The following is a 27,452-nucleotide window of genomic DNA, read 5'->3' as shown; positions in this document are numbered from 1 at the left end:
AAAGCTGAAACACAGCGTACAACCTGGGACGTCACACCCAGAGCTGCCTCTGGCAAGGTGAGCGATGAACAAACGGAGCAGTTATAGTTGGGTTGCGGTTGTCACTGTCACTCTAAGTGACCCCTCTTTTCTGTTTTAGAGGTGTTGTAGCTAGCTTAAGAGGGTAGATGGAAGCATCTGCCTCGGGGTAGGTAAGCGGGTAGAGGTAAGGCAGCAGATGAGAGTAACTGTCCTAGCTGTGCTGCGGCTTTGGATGCTGCCTTAGCCTATGCTTTTCTTCCTCTTTCACAGGTGTCTCGCACAGGCTCAAAGGAGCAAACTGCATTCTGAAGAGCTGCTTAAGTAGGGGGGCTGGTCATGAGCTGGGTTGGAGCGGAATGGCCAAGTAGCACGAGGTGACTCTGAAAGGTCTCTGTCTTGCTTTGCAGGTGCCATAGCAGGCTCTCCACAGAAGTGGCTGAGGATTTGAGATGAGGCCGGAGAGTGACAAGGAGCAGTACGTGCAGGGATGGTTTCCAAGCGCTGCGGTTGCTTTCTCTTCTGTTGATCAGGTGCCACAGGCAAGGTGGGCTGTGACATCAGTCTTTAGAATCGGAGCAAAGCAGGTCACTGGAATGCCGCAGGGCATCTGAGAAGGGTGTTTTAACAGGAAAAGTTTGTCTGGCATGGCGGTGTCTGATGGCAGTGTGTTTCCACAGGTGAAGAGGTGCCTGGAGCCCCATCTCATCTAGCCTGCACGTGCCTTGAGGATAAAGCCTGCTTTCCAGCAGTGTGGAAAGCACCACCAGTCTGTGGTGCCGGCCCGGCCGAGTTGGAGCATGTGAGCAGCTGAAGAAAAAGAGCTAGTGAAAGAGAGGTATTGCAGCAGGTAGGCTGTGCCTGTGAGGTGCCCGAGGATCTGCCTTTTCTTTTTTTTCTTTTGTGGGTGCTTCCTGCAGCCTTGGAGAGGTGAATCCCCACATTGTGGAGTGCTGAGGAAAGACGAGAGGGTCGTCAGCCCAGTCAGTGTCCCTAAGCAAGGTCCCCCTAAGGCAAGTCCTTGAAGTGTTTCCCCTGGTTTAGCAGGTGCTGCAGCAGGCCTTCCTCAGAATCTGCTGAGGGTCTGAGGTGAGGCTGGGTGGGATAGAGGAGCAGTGTGGTGGGTGATTACTTGAGAACACAACGATCATTTTATCCCTTTGTTTTCCCAGGTGGTGTGGGTGATACTGGCTGTACTGTTGGAGCTTGGACTCAGAGAGGAACGGGTGAGCACAACCGTATGTTGCTTCAGTGGTAGTCAGTATTGCGGAGGAGGTGGGCATCAGGGCTGGTGTGCTAGTGAATGCTGGTACGCTGTTTTTGCAGATGATGATGAGCGTGGCCATGGACTAAGATGTCTCTCAGTGTCTGTGCATTTCTTGAGGTGGAAGGAATTTACCATCCAGCAATCTGAGAGCTAAGTTGAGGGGCACCTGGTATTTGCATATATGGTGTGGCTTATGGGAGCTGGGAGCGGGAGCAGCATGGAGCCAGCCGGCTGAATATACTTGGTGGCACTGTGAGGGTGGTTGAGGCTGCGTCACCTTCAGGCTGCTTGAGGCTGGGTCACCAGGCTAATAGAAGGAGCAGGGGGTATTTTGTAGTGTGAGTGTATGTGCCAGGCAGGACAGTTCCCATATGTTTATTTGTCTTGTAGCGCTGCTTCTGCAGTGTGTGTTCTGTGTCATGCACTCCTCGGGTCTTTGTATCAAATGTTTCTTGATGTGATCATCATGTTACGTGCTCCTCAGGTCTTGATATCCTCATTGCTTTTTGCACTGGACAGACTAGAAAAGCAACTTGTTAGCCGTACCAAAGGTCCTAAATGCTTGTTTTGTCATCATGGGTCTGATCCGAGCACTTCTTGTATTGCAGTCGCAGCTTAAAGCGCAGATGTGTTTCAGGTCTTGTGCATCATATTCGGTTTCAGATGGCATCTGTTTCCATACTCACTCTTGCAGAAGTCATCTGGGTCGCATCAGGAGCTCTGTCTTGGGAATTCATTTCCTAAGAGGTTTCTTCTGGGGTTTGCACTCCCCATCCTTCTGGTCTCTTGTCTTAAAGGCAGGCTTTTTATGCCTCTATCATCCCAGTTCTGGCAGTTGCTTCCAGTCGCATGTCGTGACATTTGAATCTCTCCTTGGGTCTGCTGCAGGGCACCTCTTCTGACTAGCTGTAGGGCTTCCCTCTGGGAGTCCTTTTTTTGCGCCTTGTGTTCTGTGTTTTGTTCGTAATGTTTGTAGCGTGCCTGTGTGTGTGTGTTTGGCCTGGAGCTGTCCTGCCTGGCAGTTAGTGATGGTAGCTAACGTGGCGGTGTACTAATACATTGTCCGGAGTGTTTTGGCAAAGACATCCGGTCTGCCTCTGGGCACGTACTGAAGGGCAGCTGGCACAGAGTCATCTCCGTGGTGTTTGGCTAATGTGGAGGGGGAGACTTGAGCTGCTTGCGAGCAGCTGTTTGCATAGTGCTTGAATAGTGCTAGAGGAGAGGTCTGTCATTGAATCTTGAAAGCTCGCAGATGTGGGGTTTTGATTTTTTGTATGTATTTCGTTCCCCTCCCCAGTAGAGGGGTAAACCTTAGGAGGAACAGGTCACAGGAAAGAGCTCCTTTTGGAACTGTCAAGGACTCGGTAGGCAACCCGGTGACTGGCTTGATCTACTTTCCAGGTGCTGAGGCAAGGGGGCTGCTGTTTTGAAATGATAAAATTAGCCATGGGGTCCCTTGTGTTGTTGAGGGATGGGTGCTAATGCTGGCAGCTGAATGATTATCTTCTGACTGTTTTCATTTGTTAAAGCTGAAACACAGCGTACAACCTGGGACTTCACGACCAGAGCTGGTTTTGGCAAGGTGAGCGATGAACAGATGCAGCAGTTATTTTAGGGGTGCGGTTGTCACTGCAGTTACTTAACTACACAAAATACAGTTAAAGTCCTGTTTATATTCCAGAGGTGTTGTAGCTGGCTTAAGAGAGCAGATGGAAGCATCTGCCTCGAGGGCAGGTGAGGGGGCAGAGTAAGGGAGCAGGTGAGAGTACCTGTCCTAGCTGTGCTGCGGCTTTGGATGCTGCCGCGGCCTATGCTTTTCTGTTTTCTTTCGCAGGTGCCTTGCACAGACTCAGAGGGGCCAAGCTGCACTCTGAAGAGCAGCACGAGAAGGGCAGGCTGGTCGTGAGTGGAGCAGTGGAGCAGAATGGCCAAGTTGCGCAAGGTGACTGCGAAGGGTATCCATCTTGCTTTGCAGGTGTCATGGCAGGCTCTCCACAGAAGTGGCTGAGGATTTGAGAAGAGGTTACAGAGCATCAAGGAGCGGCACGTGCAGTGACGGTTTCCAAACGGTATGGTTGCTTTCTCTTCTGTTGGTCAGGTGCCACAGGCAAGGTGGGCTGTGACACTAGTCTTTAGAATCGGAGCAAAGCAGGTCACTTGAATGCCGCGGGGCATCTGAGAAGGGTGTTTTAACAGAAAAAGCTTGTCTGGCATGGCAGTGCCTGATGGCAGTGTGTTTCCACAAGTGAAGAGGTGCCTGAAGCCCCATCCTGTCTAGCCTGCGCACACCTCGCTGAGAAGGAAAGCCGCTTTCCAGTAATTCAGAAAGCCAAGTTACGTCTCGGCCTCGAGCATCTGGGGCTCGTGCCTGTGCTTTTGGGCCTGTCTGTAGCGTTTGGCACCTGCATTAGTAGTTTCTTGGCGTATCTTTAGGCTTTTGGGGCCTGTGTCTTGGGGGGGGTGTGGAGCTGCTTGTACACCTTTGGGGCCTGTGTCTGGGGGGGCTTGGGGCCTGCGTCTGGGGGGGGGGTTGGAGCTGGTTGTACACCTTTCGGGCTTGCCCAGATGCAAGGGGGTTGGGGCCTGCCTCTGGGGGGGTGGTTGTGAGCTGCTTGTACACCTTTGGGGCCTGCGTCTGGGGGGGGGTGGGAGCTGCTTGTACACTGTTAGGGCCTGCCTTGGGGGGGGGGGGGGTTGGGAGCTGCTTCTACGCTGTAGGGGTCTGGGTCTTGGGGGGTTGGGGCTGGTTGTACACCTTTGGGGCGTGCCTCTGGGGAGGGTGTCTGGTGTTTGGGGGCTTTTCTGTAGCGTTTGGGGCTTGCATTTTGGCTTTGGGATGTGTCTTGAGCTTCTGGGGCCTAGCTGTAGTGCTTGGGGCCTGCGTCTGGGGCTTTTCTGTAGCATTTTGGTCGCCTGTTTGTGATTTGGGGTCTGTATTCAGGGTTTTACCTTTTTTTGTAGTTTTCAGCTTTGTGTCAGTTTCTTTTCGGTTGCCTGGGGTTAGGGGCAGTTTGGGGTTTGGATCATTAGTCAGTGTCATTAGCGTCGGGGGGTTGATATGAAGGGTTAGGGTTGTGGTTAGAGTTGTTAGGGCTAAAGGGAATAAGGATTTTAGGGTAAGGGGATCAAGGTTGTGGGAATAAAAATGTTTTTGCACAGAGTTACCTTGTTTAGAGGGAAGGAAGGTGGTATCGAGATATGCTTGTAGTGAGAAGAAAGCTTACCAGACAACCTTGTGAAATGCAGACAACCAGAATCCTTAGAGCAATTGGGTGGAAATCACGGTGTAAGAAACATTACCACCTCAAAGAGGAAAACAGTCAAGGAAAAAAGAAAATTGACTTGTAACAGGCCAGCAACTGTGTATTTTCAGTGAAGCACTGGATAGATTGTGAACCTGGATTACCCAGTCAATGGGGAAACTGAAGCGAAGAATCTCAGAGCTGGTGAGGAGCTGAAGTAAAGGAGCTGGGAAGAGAGAGGTATTGCAGCAGGTACGCTGTGGCTGTGAGGTGCCTCAGGGTGTGCTTTTCTCTTGTCTCTGCAGGGGCTTCGTGCAGTCTTGGACAGGGAAATCCCCGTGTCACGGAGCAGTGAGGGAAGGTGAGAGTTCTATCAGCCTGGTGATCCCTTATCTGATGCAAAGGGAAGACATTCAGGTGTTTCCCTCTGAGGGTCTGAGGTGAGGCTGTTTGGGACAGAGGAGCACTGTGGCAGGTGGTGGCTTGCAAGCACAGCGGTCATTTTGTCCTTCTGTGTTCCCAGGTGGCATGGGTGGTGGTGGCCGTTCCTTTCGAGCTTGGATCTAACTTGCAGGTACAGAGGCAAGTGGACTGCTGTTTTGAAACAAAAACATTAAATATGGGGTGACTTCTGTTGTTGAGGGATGGGTGCTAATGCTGTCAGCTGAATGTTTATCTTCTGACTGTGTTTTCCTTTGTTCAGGCTGAAACGCAGTGTGCAGTACAGGACGTCACGACCCGAGCTGCCTCTGGAGTGACCCTGGTGAGTGATGAACAGAGGTAGCTGTTATTTTTGGGGTGCGGCTGTCGTTGCAATTTTTTTAACTACATCAGATAGAGTAAAATTCCAGTTTCTCTTTTAGAGGTGCTATAGGCGGCTTCAGAGAACAGGTGGAAGCATCTGCCATGTGGGGTAGGTAAGCAGCTGAGGTAAAGGAGGGGATGAGGGTAACTGTCCTGAGGGTGCAGTGGCTTTTGCTGCTGTGGTTGCTTTCTCTTCTGCTTATCAGGTGCCACAGGCAAGGTGGGCTGTGATAGTCTTTAGAATAGGAGCAATGCAGGTCACTGCAATGCTGTTTGGTTCCTGAGGCAGGTGTTGTAGAGGAGAAAAGCTTTCAATATTCAAAGCTGAAGCCAAAACATGGGGATTGTTGCTTCTAGAAACAACCCAGTTCTCTTGTCTGCACCCTGCATGCTGTTGAGCTAAGCCATATAAATAGATACATAAACCACAGGTGTTGCTTCTCCTCTTTCTACTTTGTGCTTTGCCCCTCCCCTTTCCCAGGTGATTGGCTTTGGGTCCCAGGCAGGGCCTAGTGGTCATTGAGTCGCAGGCATCCCATCAGAGAGCTCGTTCTGCCTGGGCTGCACTTTGGGGTAAGTGCTTTGTTTTTCCTTCAGTGAGTTGGAGGTTTCTTTAGGTGGTTAAGAGTCTATGGACTGATGCGTTTCCAAGTAGAGACCGGTACGCCCATCTTTGTGAGGTAACAACTAGTAGGACCTGTTAGAGTAAACCAATCTAGTAATAGGTGCCTGTATTGCATGCAGCTCTTCTTCAGGTGAGTAATTGTTATAGCATGTTTACGGATAGGATGTCAATGTTACTTTGTGTGTTTGCTTTGTGGTTCTGGGTCCCTTATGATTTCTGCAGAATTAAGGCAAATCTTATCAAAGTTACAACCTTGGTGGCAAAGTGATGGAGCAGGGTTTAGGAGATAAGTATCATCGAAGCTCCCTGTGTAAGCATGTGTCTGAAAAGAGCAGCAGTAGGCGTGTAAGGGGTGGTCTTTTTCAGGGTTAGGGACAGTTTGTTATAGTTTTGGAGCTTTTGCCTGTGGTTTGTGTGGCTGTAGAGTCTTTAGACGTTGCAGCCTTCTAGTTTTTAAGTGCTTGGAATTCACGTAATAGAGGTGTGCTTAGGAGGTGTTGCCGGCTAACTTGTTTTTGGGAAATGGTGGGGTACGGTTCCTTTTTTTTGAGTTACCTTTTAATCTCTAGGTATATCAAGCCATTTGCATAACTGTCCAGAGGCTTCACAAGGAGCTTCAGTACGCATCAGAAGGGGCTTGACCGCATAAGTGCAGTATTATGGAAAGACTGAGCAGGGTCACCGTTCTCATCTGTAAAGGATAAGTCTGTGATTACCCCTGTTGGGGCTGCTGTGCATTCATGGCCTTTTGGTATTTGTGGACCTGAGGGTGTGTTTTTTTTTTTTCTGGCTCTCGTCTCTGTGTTTGAGTCCTCTGCAAGGAGCTGTACTGTTTGCGTGTCCATCACGGATATGACCTCCTCTTTTTGTTTCTTGTAGCCCAGGGCATGGGCACGGACACTTGAATGAGGCACGAGGGTGATGCATTTCCTTGGGATGTTAGGTGAGCGAAGCGGTGGTACTGGGTTGGGGAACGTGGGTCTGGGGCTTCTTGGCTGTTGGGGTAGGTGAGGAAAGAAGAGGAGTGGGTATAGACTGTTTTGTGGATTGTCATTTTTGTTTGTTCTTTCTCCTTGGTCTAAGCCACGTGACCTTGGCTCAGTACAGTAAATGGAAGCGCTAAGCCTGGATCGGGAAGGTGAGTGGAGTACAGTTGGGAAAAGGGCATTGGTTTTGGTTTGGTAGTCTATTGGTCCCACCTCTGGGTGACTCCTCTTTTCCGGGGACGAAGAAGATAGTGGGAACATCCTAGTTGGCCTCTGTGGTCCACCTTGAGGATGGATTGTGACCCCTGAGAATTAAGTCCAGGGGCAAATACTGTGTGTTTGGGGGTGGTTGGCAGGGGAAGGCGGGCAGTTGTCTGGAGTTGGTCTATCTGACTTCAGTAGCAGAGCAGGTCAGTGGGCTACTGTTTTGTTTTTGAGGTGGGTGTTTCACTGGAAGAAGTTTGGCTGGTGTGCCAGTGCCCGATGGCACTTTATTTCTGCAGGTGAAGAGGAGCCTCGTGCCGGAAGCAATGTCCTGGCTAGCCTTCGTGTTCCTTGATGAGGATGGAACCTGCCTCCCGTCATTCCCAAGCTAAGTTGGGGTGCAAGTGCTATGTTTGCTTTCGGGTTTTGAATGCACACATAGGGCGAGGGTCTGTGCTTTTAAGTCATTGCTGTGGATGGGGCCTTTTAGGATTGATCACGGTCAGACAGTGTGTGGGGGTGTGAGGTTCGATCAGGTACGGCTTGAGCACGTGCCAGGCAGGGCAGTTCCAGCTTGGTGTCTGTGTTCTGTGTTGTCTGTGCTGTTGCTCCTGGTGCTTGGCAGGCCCTGGGGAAGCCGTCCTGAGGGTGTCGAACACTTGACCTCACTGGAATAATGCTGATGCTCAATCGGAAGCTGAGCATTTCTTGTCTTGCTGTGGGAGCTTAAAGAGATCATTTCTTCTGTGCGTGTAATTTTTTTTTGTATCAAATGTTTCTTGATGCGATCATCATATGTTACGCGCTCCTCAGGTCTTGATATCCTCATTGCCTTTTTCCACTGGACGGATTAGATGGGCAACTTGTTAGCCACACCAAAGGTCCTAAGTGCTTGTTTCATCATCGTAGGGCTCATCTGAGCACTTCTTGTCTTGCAGTCACAGCCTGAAGCGCAGATGTGTTTCAGGTCTTGTGCATCATATTCGGTTTCAGATGGCATCTGTTTCCATCCTCGCTGTTGCGGAAGTCATGTGGGCTTCATCAGGAGCTCTGTCTTGGGAGTCCATTTCCGAAGCATTTTTCTTCTGGGGTTTGCACTCCCCATCCTTCTGGTCTCTTGTCTTGAAGGCAGGCTTTTTATGCCTCCATCATCCCAGTTCTGGCAGTTGCTTCCAGTCGCATGTCGTGACATTTGAGTCTCTCCTTGGGTCTGCTGCAGAGCACCTGTTCTGACTTGCTGTCGCTGTAGGGCTTCCCTCTGGGAGTCCTCTTTTTTTTTGCGCCTTGTGTTCTGTGTTTTGTTCGTAATGTTTGTAGCGTGCCTGTGTGTGTGTGTTTGGCCTGGAGCTGTCCTGCCTGGCAGTTAGTGATGGTAGCTAACGTGGCGGTGTACTAATACATTGTCCGGAGTGTTTTGGCAAAGACATCCGGTCTGCCTCTGGGCACGTACTGAAGGGCAGCTGGCACAGAGTCATCTCCGTGGTGTTTGGCTAATGTGGAGGGGGAGACTTGAGCTGCTTGCGAGCAGCTGTTTGCATAGTGCTTGAATAGTGCTAGAGGAGAGGTCTGTCATTGAATCTTGAAAGCTCGCAGATGTGGGGTTTTGATTTTTTGTATGTATTTCGTTCCCCTCCCCAGTAGAGGGGTGAACCTTAGGAGGAACAGGTCACAGGAAAGAGCTCCTTTTGGAACTGTCAAGGACTCGGTAGGCAACCCGGTGACTGGCTTGATCTACTTTCCAGGTGCTGAGGTAAGGGGGCTGCTGTTTTGAAATGATAAAATTAGCCATGGGGTCCCTTGTGTTGTTGAGGGATGGGTGCTAATGCTGGCAGCTGAATGATTATCTTCTGACTGTTTTCATTTGTTAAAGCTGAAACACAGCGTACAACCTGGGACTTCACAACCAGAGCTGGTTTTGGCAAGGTGAGCGATGAACAGATGCAGCAGTTATTTTAGGGGTGCGGTTGTCACTGCAGTTACTTAACTACACAAAATACAGTTAAAGTCCTGTTTATATTCCAGAGGTGTTGTAGCTGGCTTAAGAGAGCAGATGGAAGCATCTGCCTCGAGGGCAGGTGAGGGGGCAGAGTAAGGGAGCAGGTGAGAGTACCTGTCCTAGCTGTGCTGCGGCTTTGGATGCTGCCGCGGCCTATGCTTTTCTTTTTTTTTCGCAGGTGCCTTGCACAGACTCAGAGGGGCCAAGCTGCACTCTGAAGAGCAGCACGAGAAGGGCAGGCTGGTCGTGAGTGGGGTTGGAGCAGAATGGCCAAGTTGCGCAAGGTGACTGCGAAGGGTATCCATCTTGCTTTGCAGGTGCCATGGCAGGCTCTACACAGAAGTGGCTGAGGATTTGAGAAGAGGTTACAGAGCATCAAGGAGCGGCACGTGCAGTGACGGTTTCCAAACGGTATGGTTGCTTTCTCTTCTGTTGATCAGGTGCCACAGGCAAGGTGGGCTGTGACACTAGTCTTTAGAATCGGAGCAAAGCAGGTCACTTGAATGCCGCGGGGCATCTGAGAAGGGTGTTTTAACAGAAAAAGCTTGTCTGGCATGGCAGTGCCTGATGGCAGTGTGTTTCCACAGGTGAAGAGGTGCCTGAAGCCCCATCCTGTCTAGCCTGCGCACACCTCGCTGCGAATGAAAGCTGCTTTCCAGTAATTCAGAAAGCCAAGTTACGTCTCGGCCTCGAGCATCTGGGGCTCGTGCCTGTGCTTTTGGGCCTGTCTGTAGCATTTGGCACCTGCATTAGTACTTTCTTGGCATATGTTTAGGCTTTTGGGGCCTGTGTCTTGGGGGGGGTGTGGAGCTGCTTGTACACCTTTGGGGCTTGTATCTGGGGGGGGGGGGGTTGGGAGTTGCTTGAACACCTTTGGGGACTGTGTCTGGGGGGGGGTCAGGGCCTGCATCTGGGGGGGTTGGAAGGTGCCCCTACAATGTAGGGAGCTGTATCTGTGGGGGTTGGGAGGTGCTTGTACACAGTATGGGCTTGCGGTTGGGGGTGGGTGTTGGGAGCTGCTTGTCCACCTTTGGGACTTGCGTGTGGGGGGGTTGGGAGCTGCTTGTCCACCTTTGGGACTTGCGTGTGGGGGGGTTGGGAGCTGCTTGTCCACCTTTGGGACTTGCGTGTGGGGGGGTTGGGAGCTGCTTGTCCACCTTTGGGACTTGCATCTGGGGGGGGTTGGGAGCTGCTTGTCCACCTTTGGGACTTGCATCTGGGGGGGGTTGGGAGCTGCTTGTCCACCTTTGGGACTTGCATCTGGGGGGGGTTGGGAGCTGCTTGTCCACCTTTGGGACTTGCATCTGGGGGGGGTTGGGAGCTGCTTGTCCACCTTTGGGACTTGCATCTGGGGGGGGTTGGGAGCTGCTTGTCCACCTTTGGGACTTGCATCTGGGGGGGGTTTGTAGCTGCTTGTACAGCTTTGGGGTCTGCAGCTGGGGCTGGTTGAGAGGTGCTTGTCCACTGTAGGTGCCCACGTTTGGGGAGTTGGGAGCTGCTTGTACACTTTTGGGGCCTGCAGCTGGGAGGGGTTGTGAGATGCTTGTACATGCTAGGGGCTTCCCTGTATGGGGCTTTGGGGCCTGCCTCTGGGCGGGGGGTGGTTGTGAGCGGCTTGCACACCCTTGGGGCCTGCCTCTGCGGGGGCTTGGTGCCTGCGTCTGGGGAGTGGGGGGGTTCAGAGCTGGTTGTAGTGTAGGAGCCTGCGTTGGGGGGGCGTTGAGATCTGCTCGTACACTGGACGCCTGGGTTGGGGGGGAAGGTTTGGAGCTGCTTGTGCACCTTTGGGGCTTGCATCTGGGGGGGGGTTGGGAGCTGCTTGTACACCTTTGGGACTTGCATGTAGGGGGGGGGTGGGAGCTGCTTGTACACCTTTGGGACTTGCATCTGGGGGGGGTTGGGAGCTGCTTGTACATCTTTCGGGCTTGCATCTGGAGGGGGTTGGGAGCTGCTTGTACACTGTTAGGGCCTGCCTTGGGGGGGGGGGTTGGGGCATGTGCCTTGGGGGTGGGGTTGGGAGCTGCTTCTACGCTGTAGGGGTCTGGGTCTTGGGGGGTTGGGGCTGTTTTTACACCTTTGGGGCGTGCCTCTGGGGAGGGTGTGGAGTTGCTTGTACACGCTAGGGGCTTCCCTCTATGGGGCTTTGGGGCCTGCCTCGGGGGGGGAGGGGTTGGAAGCTGCTTGCACACCCTTGGGGCCTGCCTCTGCGGGGGCTTGGTGCCTGCGTCTGGTGAGTGGGGGGGGCGGGTTCAGAGCTGGGTGTAGTGTAGGAGCCTGCGTTGGGGGGGGGGTTGGGAGCTGCTCGAAAACTGGACGCCTGGTTTGTGGGGGGGGGAGGTTTGGAGTTGCTTGTGCACCCTCGGGGCCTACCTTTGCGGGGGCTTGGTGCCTGTGTCTGGGGAGTGGGGGGGTTCAGAGCTGGTTGTACAGTATAGGAGCCTGCGTTGGGGCGGGGTTGGGAGCTGCTCGTACACTGGACGCCTGGGTTGGGGGGGAAGGTTTGGAGCTCCTTGTGCACCTTTGGGGCTTGCATCTGGGGGGGGGTTGGGAGCTGCTTGTACACCTTTGGGACTTGCATCTGGGGGGGGTTGGGAGCTGCTTGTACACCTTTGGGACTTGCATCTGGGGGAGGTTGGGAACTGCTTGTACATCTTTCGGGCTTGCATCTGGGGGGGGTTGGGAGCTGCTTGTACACTGTTAGGGCCTGCCTTGGGGGGGGGTGGGTTGGGGCATGTGCCTTGGGGGTGGGAGCTGCTTCTACGCTGTAGGGGTCTGGGTCTTGGGGGGTTGGGGCTGTTTGTACACCTTTGGGGCGTGCCTCTGGGGAGGGTGGGGAGTTGCTTGTACATGCTAGGGGCTTCCCTCTATGGGGCTTTGGGGCCTGCCTCGGGGGGGGGAGGGGTTGGAAGCTGCTTGCACACCCTTGGGGCCTGCCTCTGCGGGGGCTTGGTGCCTGCGTCTGGTGAGTCGGGGGGGGGCGGGTTCAGAGTTGGTTGTAGTGTAGGAGCCTGCGTTGGGGGGGGGTTGGGAGCTGCTCATACACTGGAAGCCTGGTTTGGGGGGGGGGGGGAGGTTTGGAGCTGCTTGTGCACCCTCGGGGCCTGCCTTTGCCGGGGCTTGGTGCCTGTGTCTGGGGAGTGGGGGGGTTCAGAGCTGGTTGTACAGTATAGGAGCCTGCGTTGGGGGCGGTTGGGAGTTGCTCGTACACTGGACGCCTGGGTTGGGGGGGAAGGTTTGGAGCTGCTTGTGCACCTTTGGGGCTTGCATCTCGGGGGGGTTGGGAGCTGCTTGTTGTCCTGGTTCCAGTTAGGACAGAGTTAATTTTTCCTCATAGTAGCTGGTAGGGTGCTATGTTTTGGATTAGGATGAGAAGAGCGCTGATAACATGCTGATGTTTTAATTGTTGCAGAGCAGTCTTTACACCAGGCCAAGGACTTTTCGGCTTCTCGCTCTGTCCTGCCAGCGAGCAGGCTAGGGGTGCAGCAGGACCTGGGAGGGGACAGACCCAGGACAGCTGACCCAAACTGGCCAAAGGGGTATTCCATACCACCTGACGTCATGCTAAACAATATATAGGGGTGGCTGGCCGGGGTGGGGGGCCGGCTGCTCGGGGATAGGCTGGGCATCGGTCAGCGGGTGGTGAGCAATTGCATTGTGCATCACTTGTTTTCTTACACATTATTATTATTAATACTATTATCATTATCACTATTATTATTATTATTATTATTGTTATTATTATATTCCTGTCTTAATAAACTGTCTTTATCTCAACTCACAGGCTTCACTTTCCCGTTTCTCTCCCCCATCCCAGAGAGGGAGGGGGGAGGGTGAGCGAACGGCTGTGTGGTGTTTAGCTGCCAGCCGGGTTAAACCACAACAGGGGGGTTGGGAGTTGCTTGTACACCTTTGGGACTTGCATCTGGGGGGGGGTTGGGAGCTGCTTGTACACCTTTGGGACTTGCATCTGGGGGGGGTTGGGAGCTGCTTGTACATCTTTCGGGCTTGCATCTGGAGGGGGTTGGGAGCTGCTTGTACACTGTTAGGGCCTGCCTTGGGGGGGGGGGTTGGGAGCTGCTTCTACGCTGTAGGGGTCTGGGTCTTGGGGGGTTGGGGCTGTTTTTACACCTTTGGGGCGTGCCTCTGGGGAGGGTGTGGAGTTGCTTGTACACGCTAGGGGCTTCCCTCTATGGGGCTTTGGGGCCTGCCTCGGGGGGGGGAGGGGTTGGAAGCTGCTTGCACACCCTTGGGGCCTGCCTCTGCGGGGGCTTGGTGCCTGCGTCTGGTGAGTGGGGGGGGGGGTTCAGAGCTGGTTGTAGTGTAGGAGCCTGCGTTGGGGGGGGGTTGGGAGCTGCTTGTGCACCTTTGGGGCTTGCATCTAGGGGCGTTTGGGGCCTGCCTCTGGGGGGGGTGGGTGGTTGTGAGCTGCTTGCACACCCTTGGGGCCTGCCTCTGGGGGGGGTGGGTGGTTGTGAGCTGCTTGCACACCCTTGGGGCCTGCCTCTGGGCGGGGTGGGTGGTTGTGAGCTGCTTGCACACCCTTGGGGTCTGCCTCTGGGGGGGGGTGGGTGCTTGCGTCTGGGGAGTTGGGGGGGTTCAGAGCTGGTTGTACAGTATAGGAGCCTGCGTTGGTGGGGGGTTGGGAGCTGCTCATTCACTGGATGCCTGGGATGGGGGGGAGGTTTGGAGCTGCTTGTGCACCTTTGGGGCTTGCATCTGGGGGGGGGGATCGGGTGCTGGTTGTACACCTTTGGGGCCTGCCTCTGGGGGGGGTGGGAGCTGCTTGTACACTGTTAGGGCCTGCCTTGGGGGGGGGGGTTGGGGTATGTTCCTTGGGGGGGTGGGGTTGGGAGCTGCTTCTATGCTGTAGGGGTCTGGGTCTTTGGGGGTTGGGGCTGTTTGTACACCTTTGGGGTGTGCCTCTGGGGTGGGCGGGGAGTTGCTTGTACACCTTTGGGGCCTGTGTCTGGGGGGGGGTTGGGGCCTGTGCCGGGGGCATTGGGAGCTGCTTGTACACTCTAGGGTCCTCTGGCGGGCTTTGGAGCCTCCCTTTGGGGGGGGCAGTTGGGAGCTGGTTGTACACCTTTGGGGCCTGAGTCTGGGGCGTGGGGGCTGGGCCTGGGGCCTGCACTGGGGTGGGGTGGGGTCCAGTTCACGGGGGGGGTGGGTTGGGAGCTGCTTGTGGACAGTTGGGGTCTGCATCTGGGTGTGGTTGGGGCCTGTGTCTGGGGGTGGGTCGTGGCCCGCTTGTAGACTTCTGCAGCCTGCGTCTGGTGTTTGGGGGCTTTTCTGTAGCGTTTGGGGCTTGCATTTTGGCTTTGGGATGTGTCTTGAGCTTCTGGGGCCTAGCTGTAGTGCTTGGGGCCTGCATCTGGGGCTTTTCTGTAGCATTTTGGTCGCGTGTTTGTGATTTGGGGTCTGTATCCAGGGTTTTGCCTTTTTTGTAGTTTTCAGCTTCGTGTCAGTTTCTTTGTCGGTTTCCTGGGGTTGGGGCAGTTTGGGGTTTGGATCATTAGTCAGTGTCATTAGCGTCGGGGGGTTGATATAAAGGGTTAGGGTTGTGGTTAGAGTTGTTAGGGTTAAAGGGAATAAGGATTTTAGGGTAAGGGGATCAAGGTTGTGGGAATAAAAATGTTTTTGCACAGAGTTACCTTGTTTAGAGGGAAGGAAGGTGGTATCGAGATATGCTTGCAGTGAGAAGAAAGCTTACCAGACAACCTTGTGAAATGCAGACAACCAGAATCCTTAGAGCAATTGGGTGGAAATCACGGTGTAAGAAACATTACCACCTCAAAGAGGAAAACAGTCAAGGAAAAGAGAAAATTGACTTGTAACAGGCCAGCAGCTGTGTATTTTCAGTGAAGCACCGGATAGATCGTGAACCTGGATTACCCAGTCAATGGGGAAACTGAAGCGAAGAATCTCAGAGCTGGTGAGGAGCTGAAGTAAAGGAGCTGGGAAGAGAGAGGTATTGCAGCAGGTACGCTGTGGCTGTGAGGTGCCTCAGGGTGTGCTTTTCTCTTGTCTCTGCAGGGGCTTCGTGCAGTCTTGGACAGGGAAATCCCCGTGTCACGGAGCAGTGAGGGAAGGTGAGAGTTCTATCAGCCTGGTCATCCCTTATCTGATGCAAAGGGAAGACATTCAGGTGTTTCGCTCTGAGGGTCTGAGGTGAGGCTGTTTGGGACAGAGGAGCACTGTGGCAGGTGGTGGCTTGCAAGCACAGCGGTCATTTTGTCCTTCTGTGTTCCCAGGTGGCATGGGTGATGGTGGCGGTTCCTTTCGAGCTTGGATCTAACTTGCAGGTACAGAGGCAAGTGGACTGCTGTTTTGAAACAAAAACATTAAATATGGGGTGACTTCTGTTGTTGAGGGATGGGTGCTAATGCTGTCAGCTGAATGTTCATGGTCTGACTGTGTTTTCCTTTGTTCAGGCTGAAACGCAGTGTGCAGTACAGGACGTCACGATCCGAGCTGCCTCTGGAGTGACTCTGGTGAGTGATGAACAGAGGTAGCTGTTATTTTTGGGGTGCGGCTGTCGTTGCAGTTTTTGTAACTATATCAAATAGAGTAAAATTCCACTTTCTCTCTTAGAGGTGCTCTAGGTGGCTTCAGAGAACGGGTGGAAGCATCTGCCATGTGGGGTAGGTAAGCGGCTGAGGTAAAGGAGGGGATGAGGGTAACTGTCCTGAGGGTGCTGTGGCTTTTGCTGCTGTGGTTGCTTTCTCTTCTGCTTATCAGGTGCCACAGGCAAGGTGGGCTGTGATAGTCTTTAGAATAGGAGCAATGCAGGTCACTGCAATGCTGTTTGGTTCCTGAGGCAGGTGTTGTAGAGGAGAAAAGCTTTCAATATTCAAAGCTGAAGCCAAAACATGGGGATTGTTGCTTCTAGAAACAACCCAGTTCTCTTGTCTGCACCCTGCATGCTGTTGAGCTAAGCCATATAAATAGATACATAAACCACAGGTGTTGCTTCTCCTCTTTCTACTTTGTGCTTTGCCCCTCCCCTTTCCCAGGTGATTGGCTTTGGGTCCCAGGCAGGGCCTAGTGGTCATTGAGTCGCAGGCATCCCATCAGAGAGCTCGTTCTGCCTGGGCTGCACTTTGGGGTAAGTGCTTTGTTTTTCCTTCAGTGAGTTGGAGGTTTCTTTAGGTGGGTCAGAGTCTGCAGACTGATGCGTTTCGACGTAGAGACCGGTACGCCCATCTTTGTGGGGTAACAACTAGTAGGACCTGTTAGAGTAAACCAATCTAGTAATAGGTGCCTGTATTGCATGCAGCTCTTCTTCAGGTGAGTAATTGTTATAGCATGTTTACGGATAGGATGTCAATGTTATTTTGTGTGTTTGCTTTGTGGTTCTGGGTCCCTTATGATTTCTGCAGAATTAAGGCAAATCTTATCAAAGTTACAACCTTGGTGGCAAAGTGATGGAGCAGGGTTTAGGAGATAAGTATCATCGAAGCTCCCTGTGTAAGCATGCATCTGAAAAGAGCAGCAGTAGGCATGTAAGGGGTGGTCTTTTTCAGGGTTAGGGACAGTTAGTTATAGTTTTGGAGCTTTTGCCTGTGGTTTGGGTGGCTGTAGGATCTTTAGACCTTGCAGCCTTCTAGATTTTAAGTGCTTGGAATTCACATAATAGAGGTGTGCTTAGGAGGTGTTGCCGGCTAACTTGTTTTTGGGAAATGGTGGGGTAAGGTTCCTTTTTTTTTGAGTTATCTTTTAATCTCTAGGTATATCAAGTCATTTGCATAACTGTCCAGAGGCTTCACAAGGAGCTTCAGTACACATCAGAAGGGGCTTGACCGCATAAGTGCAGTATTATGGAAAGACTGAGCAGGGTCACCGTTCTCATCTGTAAAGGATAAGTCTGTGATTACCCCTGTTGGGGCTGCTGTGCATTCATGGCCTTTTGGTATTTGTGGACCTGAGGGTGTGTTTTTTTTTTTTCTGGCTCTCGTCTCTGTGTTTGAGTCCTCTGCAAGGAGCTGTACTGTTTGCGTGTCCATCACGGATATGACCTCCTCTTTTTGTTTCTTGTAGCCCAGGGCATGGGCACGGACACTTGAATGAGGCACAAGGGTGATGCATTTCCTTGGGATGTTAGGTGAGCAAAGCGGTGGTACTGGGCTGGGGAACGTGGGTCTGGGGCTTCTTGGCTGTTGGGGTAGGGGAGGAAAGAAGAGGAGTGGGTATAGACTGTTTTGTGGATTGTCATTTTTGTTTGTTTTTTCTCCTTGGTCTAAGCCACGTGACCTTGGCTCAGTACAGTAAATGGAAGCGCAAAGCCTGGATCGGGAAGGTGAGTGGAGAAAAGTTGGGAAAAGGGCATTGTTTTTGATTTGGTAGTCTATTGGTCCCACCTCTGGGTGACTCCTCTTTTCCAGGGACGAAGAAGATAGTGGGAACATCCTAGTTGGCCTCTGTGGTCCACCTTGAGGATGGATTGTGACCCCTGAGAATTAAGTCCAGGGGCAAATACTGTGTGTTTGGGGGTGGTTGGCAGGGGAAGGCGGGCAGTTGTCTGGAGTTGGTCTATCTGACTTCAGTAGCAGAGCAGGTCAGTGGGCTACTGTTTTGTTTTTGAGGTGGGTGTTTCACTGGAAGAAGTTTGGCTGGTGTGCCAGTGCCCGATGGCACTTTATTTCTGCAGGTGAAGAGGAGCCTTGTGCCGGAAGCAATGTCCTGGCTAGCCTTCGTGTTCCTTGATGAGGATGGAACCTGCCTCCCGTCATTCCCAAGCTAAGTTGTGGGGCAAGTGCTATGTTTGCTTTCGGGTTTTGAATGCACACATAGGGCGAGGGTCTGTGCTTTTAAATCATTGCTGTGGATGGGGCCTTTTAGGATTGATCACGGTCAGACAGTGTGTGGGGGCGTGGGATTCTGTCAGGTAGGGCTTGAGCACGTGCCAGGCAGGGCAGTTCCAGCTTGGTGCCTGTGTTCTGTTGTCTGTGCTGTGCTGTTGCTCCTGGTGCTTGGCAGGCCCTGGGGAAGCCTTCCTGAGGGTGTCGAACACTTGACCTCACTGGAATAATGCTGATGCTCAATCGGAAGCTGAGCATTTCTTGTCTTGCTGTGGGAGCTTAAAGAGATCATTTCTTCTGTGCGTGTAATTTTTTTTTGTATCAAATGTTTCTTGATGCGATCATCATATGTTACGCGCTCCTCAGGTCTTGATATCCTCATTGCCTTTTTCCACTGGACGGATTAGATGGGCAACTTGTTAGCCACACCAAAGGTCCTAAGTGCTTGTTTCATCATCGTAGGGCTCATCTGAGCACTTCTTGTCTTGCAGTCACAGCCTGAAGCGCAGATGTGTTTCAGGTCTTGTGCATCATATTCGGTTTCAGATGGCATCTGTTTCCATCCTCGCTGTTGCGGAAGTCATGTGGGCTTCATCAGGAGCTCTGTCTTGGGAGTCCATTTCCGAAGCATTTTTCTTCTGGGGTTTGCACTCCCCATCCTTCTGGTCTCTTGTCTTGAAGGCAGGCTTTTTATGCCTCCATCATCCCAGTTCTGGCAGTTGCTTCCAGTCGCATGTCGTGACATTTGAGTCTCTCCTTGGGTCTGCTGCAGAGCACCTGTTCTGACTTGCTGTTGCTGTAGGGCTTCCCTCTGGGAGTCCTCTTTTTTTTTGCGCCTTGTGTTCTGTGTTTTGTTCGTAACGTTTGTAGCGTGCCTGTGTGTGTGTGTGTTTGGCCTGGAGCTGTCCTGCCTGGCAGTTAGTGATGGTAACTAAGGTGACGGTCCATCGGTGTACTAATACATTGTCCGGAGTGTTTTGGCAAAGACATCCGGTCTGCCTCTGGGCACGTACTGAAGGGCAGCTGGCACAGAGTCATCTCCGTGGTGTTTGGCTAATGTGGAGGGGGAGACTTGAGCTGCTTGCGAGCAGCTGTTTGCATAGTGCTTGAATAGTGCTAGAGGAGAGGTCTGTCATTGAATCTTGAAAGCTCGCAGATGTGGGGTTTTGATTTTTTGTATGTATTTCGTTCCCCTCCCCAGTAGAGGGGTAAACCTTAGGAGGAACAGGTCACAGGAAAGAGCTCCTTTTGGAACTGTCAAGGACTCGGTAGGCAACCCGGTGACTGGCTTGATCTACTTTCCAGGTGCTGAGGCAAGGGGGCTGCTGTTTTGAAATGATAAAATTAGCCATGGGGTCCCTTGTGTTGTTGAGGGATGGGTGCTAATGCTGGCAGCTGAATGATTATCTTCTGACTGTTTTCATTTGTTAAAGCTGAAACACAGCGTACAACCTGGGACTTCACGACCAGAGCTGGTTTTGGCAAGGTGAGCGATGAACAGATGCAGCAGTTATTTTAGGGGTGCGGTTGTCACTGCAGTTACTTAACTACACAAAATACAGTTAAAGTCCTGTTTATATTCCAGAGGTGTTGTAGCTGGCTTAAGAGAGCAGATGGAAGCATCTGCCTCGAGGGCAGGTGAGGGGGCAGAGTAAGGGAGCAGGTGAGAGTACCTGTCCTAGCTGTGCTGCGGCTTTGGATGCTGCCGCGGCCTATGCTTTTCTTTTTTTTTCGCAGGTGCCTTGCACAGACTCAGAGGGGCCAAGCTGCACTCTGAAGAGCAGCACGAGAAGGGCAGGCTGGTCGTGAGTGGAGCAGTGGAGCAGAATGGCCGAGTTGCGCAAGGTGACTGCGAAGGGTATCCATCTTGCTTTGCAGGTGTCATGGCAGGCTCTACACAGAAGTGGCTGAGGATTTGAGAAGAGGTTACAGAGCATCAAGGAGCGGCACGTGCAGTGACGGTTTCCAAACGGTATGGTTGCTTTCTCTTCTGTTGATCAGGTGCCACAGGCAAGGTGGGCTGTGACACTAGTCTTTAGAATCGGAGCAAAGCAGGTCACTTGAATGCCGCGGGGCATCTGAGAAGGGTGTTTTAACAGAAAAAGCTTGTCTGGCATGGCAGTGCCTGATGGCAGTGTGTTTCCACAGGTGAAGAGGTGCCTGAAGCCCCATCCTGTCTAGCCTGCGCACACCTCGCTGAGAATGAAAGCCGCTTTCCAGTAATTCAGAAAGCCAAGTTACGTCTCGGCCTCGAGCATCTGGGGCTCGTGCCTGTGCTTTTGGGCCTGTCTGTAGCATTTGGCACCTGCATTAGTACTTTCTTGGCATATGTTTAGGCTTTTGGGGCCTGTGTCTTGGGGGGGGTGTGGAGCTGCTTGTACACCTTTGGGGACTGTGTTTTGGGGGTGGGGTCAGTGCCTGCATCTGGGGGGGTTGGAAGCTGCTCCTACAATGTAGGGATCTGTATCTGTGGGGGTTGGGAGCTGCTTGTACAATGTAGGGATCTACATCTGGAGGGGGTTGGGAGCTGCTTGTCCACCTTTGGGACTTGCATCTGAAGTGGGTTGGGAGCTGCTTGTACATCTTTGGGACTTGCATCTGGGGGGGGTTGGGAGCTGCTTGTCCACCTTTGGGACTTGTATCTGGGGGGGGGGTGAGAGCTGCTTGTTCACTGCAGGGTCCTGCCTTGGGCATGGTTTGTAGCTGCTTGTACAGCTTTGGGGTCTGCAGCTGGGGGGTGGTTGAGAGGTGCTTGTCCACTGTAGGTGCCCACGTTTGGGGAGTTGGTAGCTGCTTCTACGCTTTTGGGGCCTGCAGTTGGGAGGGGTTGTGAGTTGCTTGTACACGCTAGGGACTTCCCTGTATGGGGCTTTGGGGCTTGCCTCGGGGGGAGTGGTTGGGAGCTGCTTGCACACCCTTGGGGCCTTCTCTGCGGGGTCTTGGTGCCTGTGTCTGGGGAGTGGGGGGGTTCAGAGCTGGTTGTACAGTATAGGAGCCTGCGTTGGGGGGGGGTTGAGAGCTGCTCGTACACTGGACTCCTGGGTTGGGGGGGAGGTTTGGAGCTGCCTTGTGCACCTTTAGGGCTTGCATCTGGGGGGGGGGTCGGGTGCTGGTTGTACACCTTTGGGGCCTGCCTCTGGGGAGGGAGCGTGGGGAGGGAGTTGCTTGTACACCTTTGGGGCCTGCCTTGGGGGGAGTTGGGGCATGTGCCTTGGGGGATGGGGTTGGGAGCTGCTTCTATGCTGTAGGGGTCTGGGTCTTGGGGGTTTGGGGCTGTTTGTACACCTTTGGGGTGTGCCTCTGGGGAGGGCGGGGAGTTGCTTGTACACCTTTGGGGCCTGTGTCTGGGGGGGGTTGGGGCCTGTGCCGGGGGGGGTGGGAGCTGCTTGTACACTCTAGGGTCCTCTGGCGGGCTTTGGAGCCTCCCTTTGAGGGGGGCAGTTGGGAGCTGGTTGTACACCTTTGGGGCCTGAGTCTGGGGCGTGGGGCTGGGCCTGGGGCCTGTGTCTGGGGGTGGGTCGTGGCCCGCTTGTAGACTTCTGCAGCCTGCGTCTGGTGTTTGGGGGCTTTTCTGTAGCGTTTGGGGCTTGCATTTTGGCTTTGGGATGTGTCTTGAGCTTCTGGGGCCTAGCTGTAGTGCTTGGGGCCTGCGTCTGGGGCTTTTCTGTAGCATTTTGGTCGCGTGTTTGTGATTTGGGGTCTGTATCCAGGGTTTTGCCTTTTTTGTAGTTTTCAGCTTCGTGTCAGTTTCTTTGTCGGTTTCCTGGGGTTGGGGCAGTTTGGGGTTTGGATCATTAGTCAGTGTCATTAGCGTCGGGGGGTTGATATGAAGGGTTAGGGTTGTGGTTAGAGTTGTTAGGGTTAAAGGGAATAAGGATTTTAGGGTAAGGGGATCAAGGTTGTGGGAATAAAAATGTTTTTGCACAGAGTTACCTTGTTTAGAGGGAAGGAAGGTGGTATCGAGATATGCTTGCAGTGAGAAGAAAGCTTACCAGACAACCTTGTGAAATGCAGACAACCAGAATCCTTAGAGCAATTGGGTGGAAATCACGGTGTAAGAAACATTACCACCTCAAAGAGGAAAACAGTCAAGGAAAAGAGAAAATTGACTTGTAACAGGCCAGCAGCTGTGTATTTTCAGTGAAGCACCGGATAGATCGTGAACCTGGATTACCCAGTCAATGGGGAAACTGGGGAGGGTCCTGGTCACCGAGAGGAAAAAAAAATTTATATTTATTGTGTTATGTTTATAGTGTTATGGAACTAGTAGGTAGTTTGTGGGACGCCTGCCATTGCAATCGTGAATAAAAATGCTACTTCACTGAGATTCTTGCCTGAGCCTATGTTATTGGTTACAGAGTGTTTCTAACAAGGTGTTAGGGTTTTAAGGTTTCAGGGCTAAGGCACTAGGGTTGGGTTTCAGGGTTAGGGTTTTCAGGGTTTAGGGTTAGGATTTTAAGGTTGTTAGGGCTGGAGGTATAAGGGTTAGGGTTTGGGGGTTAGTGTGTTAAGGTTTTAAAGTATTTTGTGGTTTTAGTGTTGATAGGGTTTTTAGGGTTAGGGTCTTAGGGTTTTAGTTATGGTCAGGTATTTAGGGTTAGGGTTTTAAGGTCTTAATGTTTTTTTTAAGGTTAGGGTCTCCAGGGTTAGGGCTTTGAGAATCTTTACTTTTTGGGTTAGGGTTTAGAGGGTCTTAATTTTTAGGGTTAGGGCTTTTAGGCGTAGGTCTAGTGTGGTAAATTTTATCGGGTTAGGACTGTAAGGGTTTTTAGGGTTAGGGTTTCTAGGGTTTTTTGGGGTAGGGGTTAGGGTTAGATCCGTGGGAGCCGTAGTGTTAGGGGTCAGGGTTCTTAGGGGTTAGGCCCAATATTAGGGTGGAAGGCCAAACTAAGAGGGTGGGAGCCCCCCAAAATTGAAGGGTTGAAGCCCCAAGTTAGGGGAAGGAACGTCAAAATTGTGGGGTCCCCCAAAATTGCGCGGAAGAACTCTTAATATAAGGGGGAAACCCAAAAAACGAGGGTGGGGGACTCTAAAATTGGGGGGACCCCCAAAATTGGTTGTGTCCCCCCCAAAATTGGTTGTGTCCTCCCCAAAATTGGTTGTGTCCCCCCCAATTAGGGGAGGAACCCCCAGAATTGGGTGGGCGAACCCCCAAATTGGGGGGGAAGAAGACTTAAATGGAAGTGTGAAATTCCAGAATTGAATGTGGACCCCCTAGAGCAGTCTTCAGGGGTTTAGTGTGGTAAATTTTATCGGGTTAGGGCTGTAAGGGTTTTTAGGGTTAGGGTTTCTAGGGTTTGTTGGGGTAGGGGTTAGGGTTAGATCCGTGGTTGCCGTAGGGTTAGGGGTCAAGGTTCTTAGGGGTTAGGCCTAATATTAGGGAGGAAGGCCAAAATAAGAGGGGGGGAGCTCCCCCCAAAATTGAAGGGTTGAAGCCCCAAGTTAGGGGAAGGAACGTCAAAATTGTGGGGTCCCCCAAAATTGCGCGGAAGAACTTTTAATATTAGGGGGGAACCCAAAAGAGGAGGGTGGGGGACTCTAAAATCGGTTGTGTCCCCCCCAAAATCGGTTGTGTCCCCCCCAAAATCGTTTGTGTCCCCCCCAAAATTGGTTGTGTCCCCCCCAATTAGGGGAGGACCCCCCAAAATTGGGTGGGCGAACCCCCACGTTGGGGGGGAAGAAGACTTAAATGGAAGTGTGAAATTCCAGAATTGGATGTGGACCCCCCCAGACCTGGGGAGGAATCCCCAAACTTGGGGGGGACCCCCAAAATTAGGGTTGAAGCCCCAGATCCCGGGGAGCTAAGCCCCAAATTAAGGGAAGGAACCTCAAAAATGTGGTGAGAACCCCAACATTGGGGGAAAGAACCCTAATATTAGGGTGGCAGGCCAAGAAAGGATGGTGGGGGGGCTCCAAAATTGTGGGGGGCTTGGAATTGGGGGGAATCCCCAAAATGGAGGGGGAACCCCAAAACTGGGGGGGGGGGGGGGGGGGGCGAAGCACCAAATTGGGGGAAGGAACCCCAAAATTGCGGGGAAGAACTCTGAAATGGAGAGGTGAAACCCCGAAATTGAGGGGGAACCCCCCAAAACGGCGGGAAAACCCTCCATAAACACAAAACGAAACCGGTAATGTAACAGAGCAAAAAATGGCGTCCTACGGCGAGCTGCGAGGCTCAATTTTCTGGGGAGTGCTGGGAAATGTAGTTCTTGGGCACCGGGTTTCCGGGAATCCATATTGTTTTCCCAGAGCATGCCGGGAGATGTAGTTCTCGGACACTGGGCTTCCGGGAGGCCATGTTGGTTTCCCAGAGCTTGCCGGGAGATGTAGTCTTCCGGCACCGGGCTTCCGGGAGGCCATATTGGTTTCCCAGAGCATGCCGGGATATGTAGTTCCCGGGGCACTGGACTTCCGGGCGGCCATGTTGGGATTCCGGTGCATGCCGGGAGATGTAGTTTTCCGGCACTGGACTTCCGGGCGGCCATGTTTGTTGCCCATAGCATGCCAGGAGATGTAGTTTTCCGGCACTGGACTTCCGGGCGGCCATGTTGGTTGCCCATAGCATGCCGGGAGATGTAGTTCTCGGGCACTGGACTTCCGGGCGGCCATGTTGGATGCCCAGAGCATGCCGGGAGATGTAGTTCTCGGGCACTGGACGTCCGGGCGGCCATATTGAATTAGGGTTAGGGTTAGGGTTAGGGTTAGGGTTAGGGTTAGGGGTTAGGGGTTAGGGTTAGGGTTAGGGTTAGGGTTAGGGTTAGGGTTAGGGTTAGGGTTAGGGTTAGGGTTAGATCCGGTTAGGGTTAGGGTTAGGGTTAGGGTTAGGGTTAGGGTTAGGGTTAGGGTTAGGGTTAGGGTTAGGGTTAGGGTTAGGGTTAGGGTTAGGGTTAGGGTTAGGGTTAGGGTTAGGGTTAGGGTTAGGGTTAGGGTTAGGGTTAGGGTTAGGGTTAGATCCGCGGCCATTTGGGTTAGGGTTAGGGTTAGGGTTAGGGTTAGGGTTAGGGTTAGGGTTAGGGTTAGGGTTAGGGTTAGGTTAGGGTTAGGGTTAGGGTTAGGGTTAGGGTTAGGGTTAGGGTTAGGGTTAGGGTTAGGTTAGGGTTAGGGTTAGGGTTAGGGTTAGGGTTAGGGTTAGGGTTAGGGTTAGGGTAGGGTTAGGGTTAGGGTTAGGGTTAGGGTTAGGGTTAGGGTTAGGGTTAGGGTTAGGGTTAGGGTTAGGGTTAGGGTTAGGGTTAGGGTTAGGGTTAGGGTTAGGGTTAGGGTTAGGGTTAGGGTTAGGGTTAGGGTTAGGGTTAGGGTTAGGGTTAGGGTTAGGGTTAGGGTTAGGGTTAGGGTTAGGGTTAGGGTTAGGGTTAGGGTTAGGGTTAGGGTTAGGGTTAGGGTTAGGGTTAGGGTTAGGGTTAGGGTTAGGGTTAGGGTTAGGGTTAGGGTTAGGGTTAGGGTTAGGGTTAGGGTTAGGGTTAGGGTTAGGGTTAGGGTTAGGGTTAGGGTTAGGGTTAGGGTTGGGTTAGGGTTAGGGTTAGGGTTAGGGTTAGGGTTAGGGTTAGGGTTAGGGTTAGGGTTAGGGTTAGGGTTAGGGTTAGGGTTAGGGTTAGGGTTAGGGTTAGGGTTAGGGTTAGGGTTAGGGTTAGGGTTAGGGTTAGGGTTAGGGTTAGGGTTAGGGTTAGGTTAGGGTTAGGGTTAGGGTTAGGGTTAGGGTTAGGGTTAGGGTTAGGGTTAGGGTTAGGGTTAGGGTTAGGGTTAGGGTTAGGGTTAGGGTTAGGGTTAGGGTTAGGGTTAGGTTAGGGTTAGGGTTAGGGTTAGGGTTAGGGTTAGGGTTAGGGTTGGGTTAGGGTTAGGGTTAGGGTTAGGGTTAGGGTTAGGGTTAGGGTTAGGGTTAGGGTTAGGGTTAGGTTAGGGTTAGGGTTAGGGTTAGGGTTAGGGTTAGGGTTAGGGTTAGGGTTAGGGTTAGGGTTAGGGTTAGGGTTAGGGTTAGGGTTAGGGTTAGGGTTAGGGTTAGGGTTAGGGTTAGGGTTAGGGTTAGGGTTAGGGTTAGGGTTAGGGTTAGGGTTAGGGTTAGGGTTAGGGTTAGGGGTTAGGGTTAGGGTTAGGGTTAGGGTTAGGGTTAGGGTTAGGGTTAGGGTTAGGGTTAGGGTTAGGGTTAGGGTTAGGGTTAGGGTTAGGGTTAGGGTTAGGGTTAGGGTTAGGGTTAGGGTTAGGGTTAGGGTTAGGGTTAGGGTTAGGGTTAGGGTTAGGGTTAGGGTTAGGGTTAGGGTTAGGGTTAGGGTTAGGGTTAGGGTTAGGGTTAGGGTTAGGGTTAGGGTTAGGGTTAGGGTTAGGGTTAGGGTTAGGGTTAGGGTTAGGGTTAGGGTTAGGGTTAGGGTTAGGGTTAGGGTTAGGGTTAGGGTTAGGTTAGGGTTAGGGTTAGGGTTAGGGTTAGGGTTAGGGTTAGGGTTAGGGTTAGGGTTAGGGTTAGGGTTAGGGTTAGGGTTAGGGTTAGGGTTAGGGTTAGGGTTAGGGTTAGGGTTAGGGTTAGGGTTAGGGTTAGGGTTAGGGTTAGGGTTAGGGTTAGGGTTAGGGTTAGGGTTAGGGTTAGGGTTAGGGTTAGGGTTAGGGTTAGGGTTAGGGTTAGGGTTAAGGTTAGGGTTAGGGTTAGGGTTAGGGTTAGGGTTAGGGTTAGGGTTAGGGTTAGGGTTAGGGTTAGGGTTAGGGTTAGGGTTAGGGTTAGGGTTAGGTTAGGGTTAGGGTTAGGGTTAGGGTTAGGGTTAGGGTTAGGGTTAGGGTTAGGGTTAGGGTTAGGGTTAGGGTTAGGGTTAGGGTTAGGTTAGGGTTAGGGTTAGGGTTAGGGTTAGGGTTAGGGTTAGGGTTAGGGTTAGGGTTAGGGTTAGGGTTAGGGTTAGGGTTAGGGTTAGGGTTAGGGTTAGGGTTAGGGTTAGGGTTAGGGTTAGGGTTAGGGTTAGGGTTAGGGTTAGGGTTAGGGTTAGGGTTAGGGTTAGGGTTAGGGTTAGGGTTAGGGTTAGGGTTAGGGTTAGGGTTAGGGTTAGGGTTAGGGTTAGGGTTAGGGTTAGGGTTAGGGTTAGGGTTAGGGTTAGGGTTAGGGTTAGGGTTAGGGTTAGGGTTAGGGTTAGGGTTAGGGTTAGGGTTAGGGTTAGGGTTAGGGTTAGGGTTAGGTTAGGGTTAGGGTTAGGGTTAGGGTTAGGGTTAGGGTTAGGGTTAGGGTTAGGGTTAGGGTTAGGGTTAGGGTTAGGGTTAGGGTTAGGGTTAGGGTTAGGGTTAGGGTTAGGGTTAGGGTTAGGGTTAGGGTTAGGGTTAGGGTTAGGGTTAGGGTTAGGGTTAGGGTTAGGGTTAGGGTTAGGGTTAGGTTAGGGTTAGGGTTAGGTTAGGGTTAGGGTTAGGGTTAGGGTTAGGGTTAGGGTTAGGGTTAGGGTTAGGGTTAGGGTTAGGGTTAGGGTTAGGGTTAGGGTTAGGGTTAGGGTTAGGGTTAGGGTTAGGTTAGGGTTAGCTTGGTTATGTTAGGTTAGTAGGTTAGATGCTGT

The 27,452-nt window shown here is 52.4% G+C and overlaps 1 protein-coding gene across 1 annotated transcript; it reads left to right on the top strand.

Moving 5' to 3' along the window:
• Positions 1–167: 167 nt before the first annotated feature.
• LOC310882248 (uncharacterized protein) lies at positions 168–22,262 on the top strand (the record flags this gene model as incomplete). The annotated part of the gene is made up of 30 exons (XM_083800728.1): positions 168–187; positions 552–565; positions 699–820; positions 939–1,031; positions 1,191–1,244; positions 2,815–2,867; positions 3,261–3,354; positions 4,833–4,888; positions 5,051–5,101; positions 5,231–5,290; positions 5,391–5,440; positions 5,813–5,904; positions 6,526–6,899; positions 7,040–7,094; positions 7,446–8,896; positions 9,017–9,069; positions 9,169–9,553; positions 9,730–9,817; positions 14,875–15,074; positions 15,176–15,231; positions 15,394–15,444; positions 15,574–15,633; positions 15,734–15,783; positions 16,156–16,247; positions 16,870–17,243; positions 17,384–17,438; positions 17,790–17,890; positions 19,142–19,912; positions 20,089–20,176; positions 21,955–22,262. The coding sequence occupies 10 exons, from the start codon at positions 168–170 to the stop codon at positions 5,283–5,285; spliced, it is 612 nt and encodes a 203-aa protein (XP_083656854.1). The 3' UTR covers positions 5,286–5,290; positions 5,391–5,440; positions 5,813–5,904; positions 6,526–6,899; positions 7,040–7,094; positions 7,446–8,896; positions 9,017–9,069; positions 9,169–9,553; positions 9,730–9,817; positions 14,875–15,074; positions 15,176–15,231; positions 15,394–15,444; positions 15,574–15,633; positions 15,734–15,783; positions 16,156–16,247; positions 16,870–17,243; positions 17,384–17,438; positions 17,790–17,890; positions 19,142–19,912; positions 20,089–20,176; positions 21,955–22,262.
• Positions 22,263–27,452: the final 5,190 nt, after the last annotated feature.

Source organism: Anser anser (genome assembly GCF_964211835.1).
Source record: "Anser anser genome assembly, chromosome: 15".
Taxonomy (NCBI): Eukaryota; Metazoa; Chordata; class Aves; order Anseriformes; family Anatidae; genus Anser; species Anser anser.
This window is presented reverse-complemented; position numbering and strand designations above follow the sequence as displayed.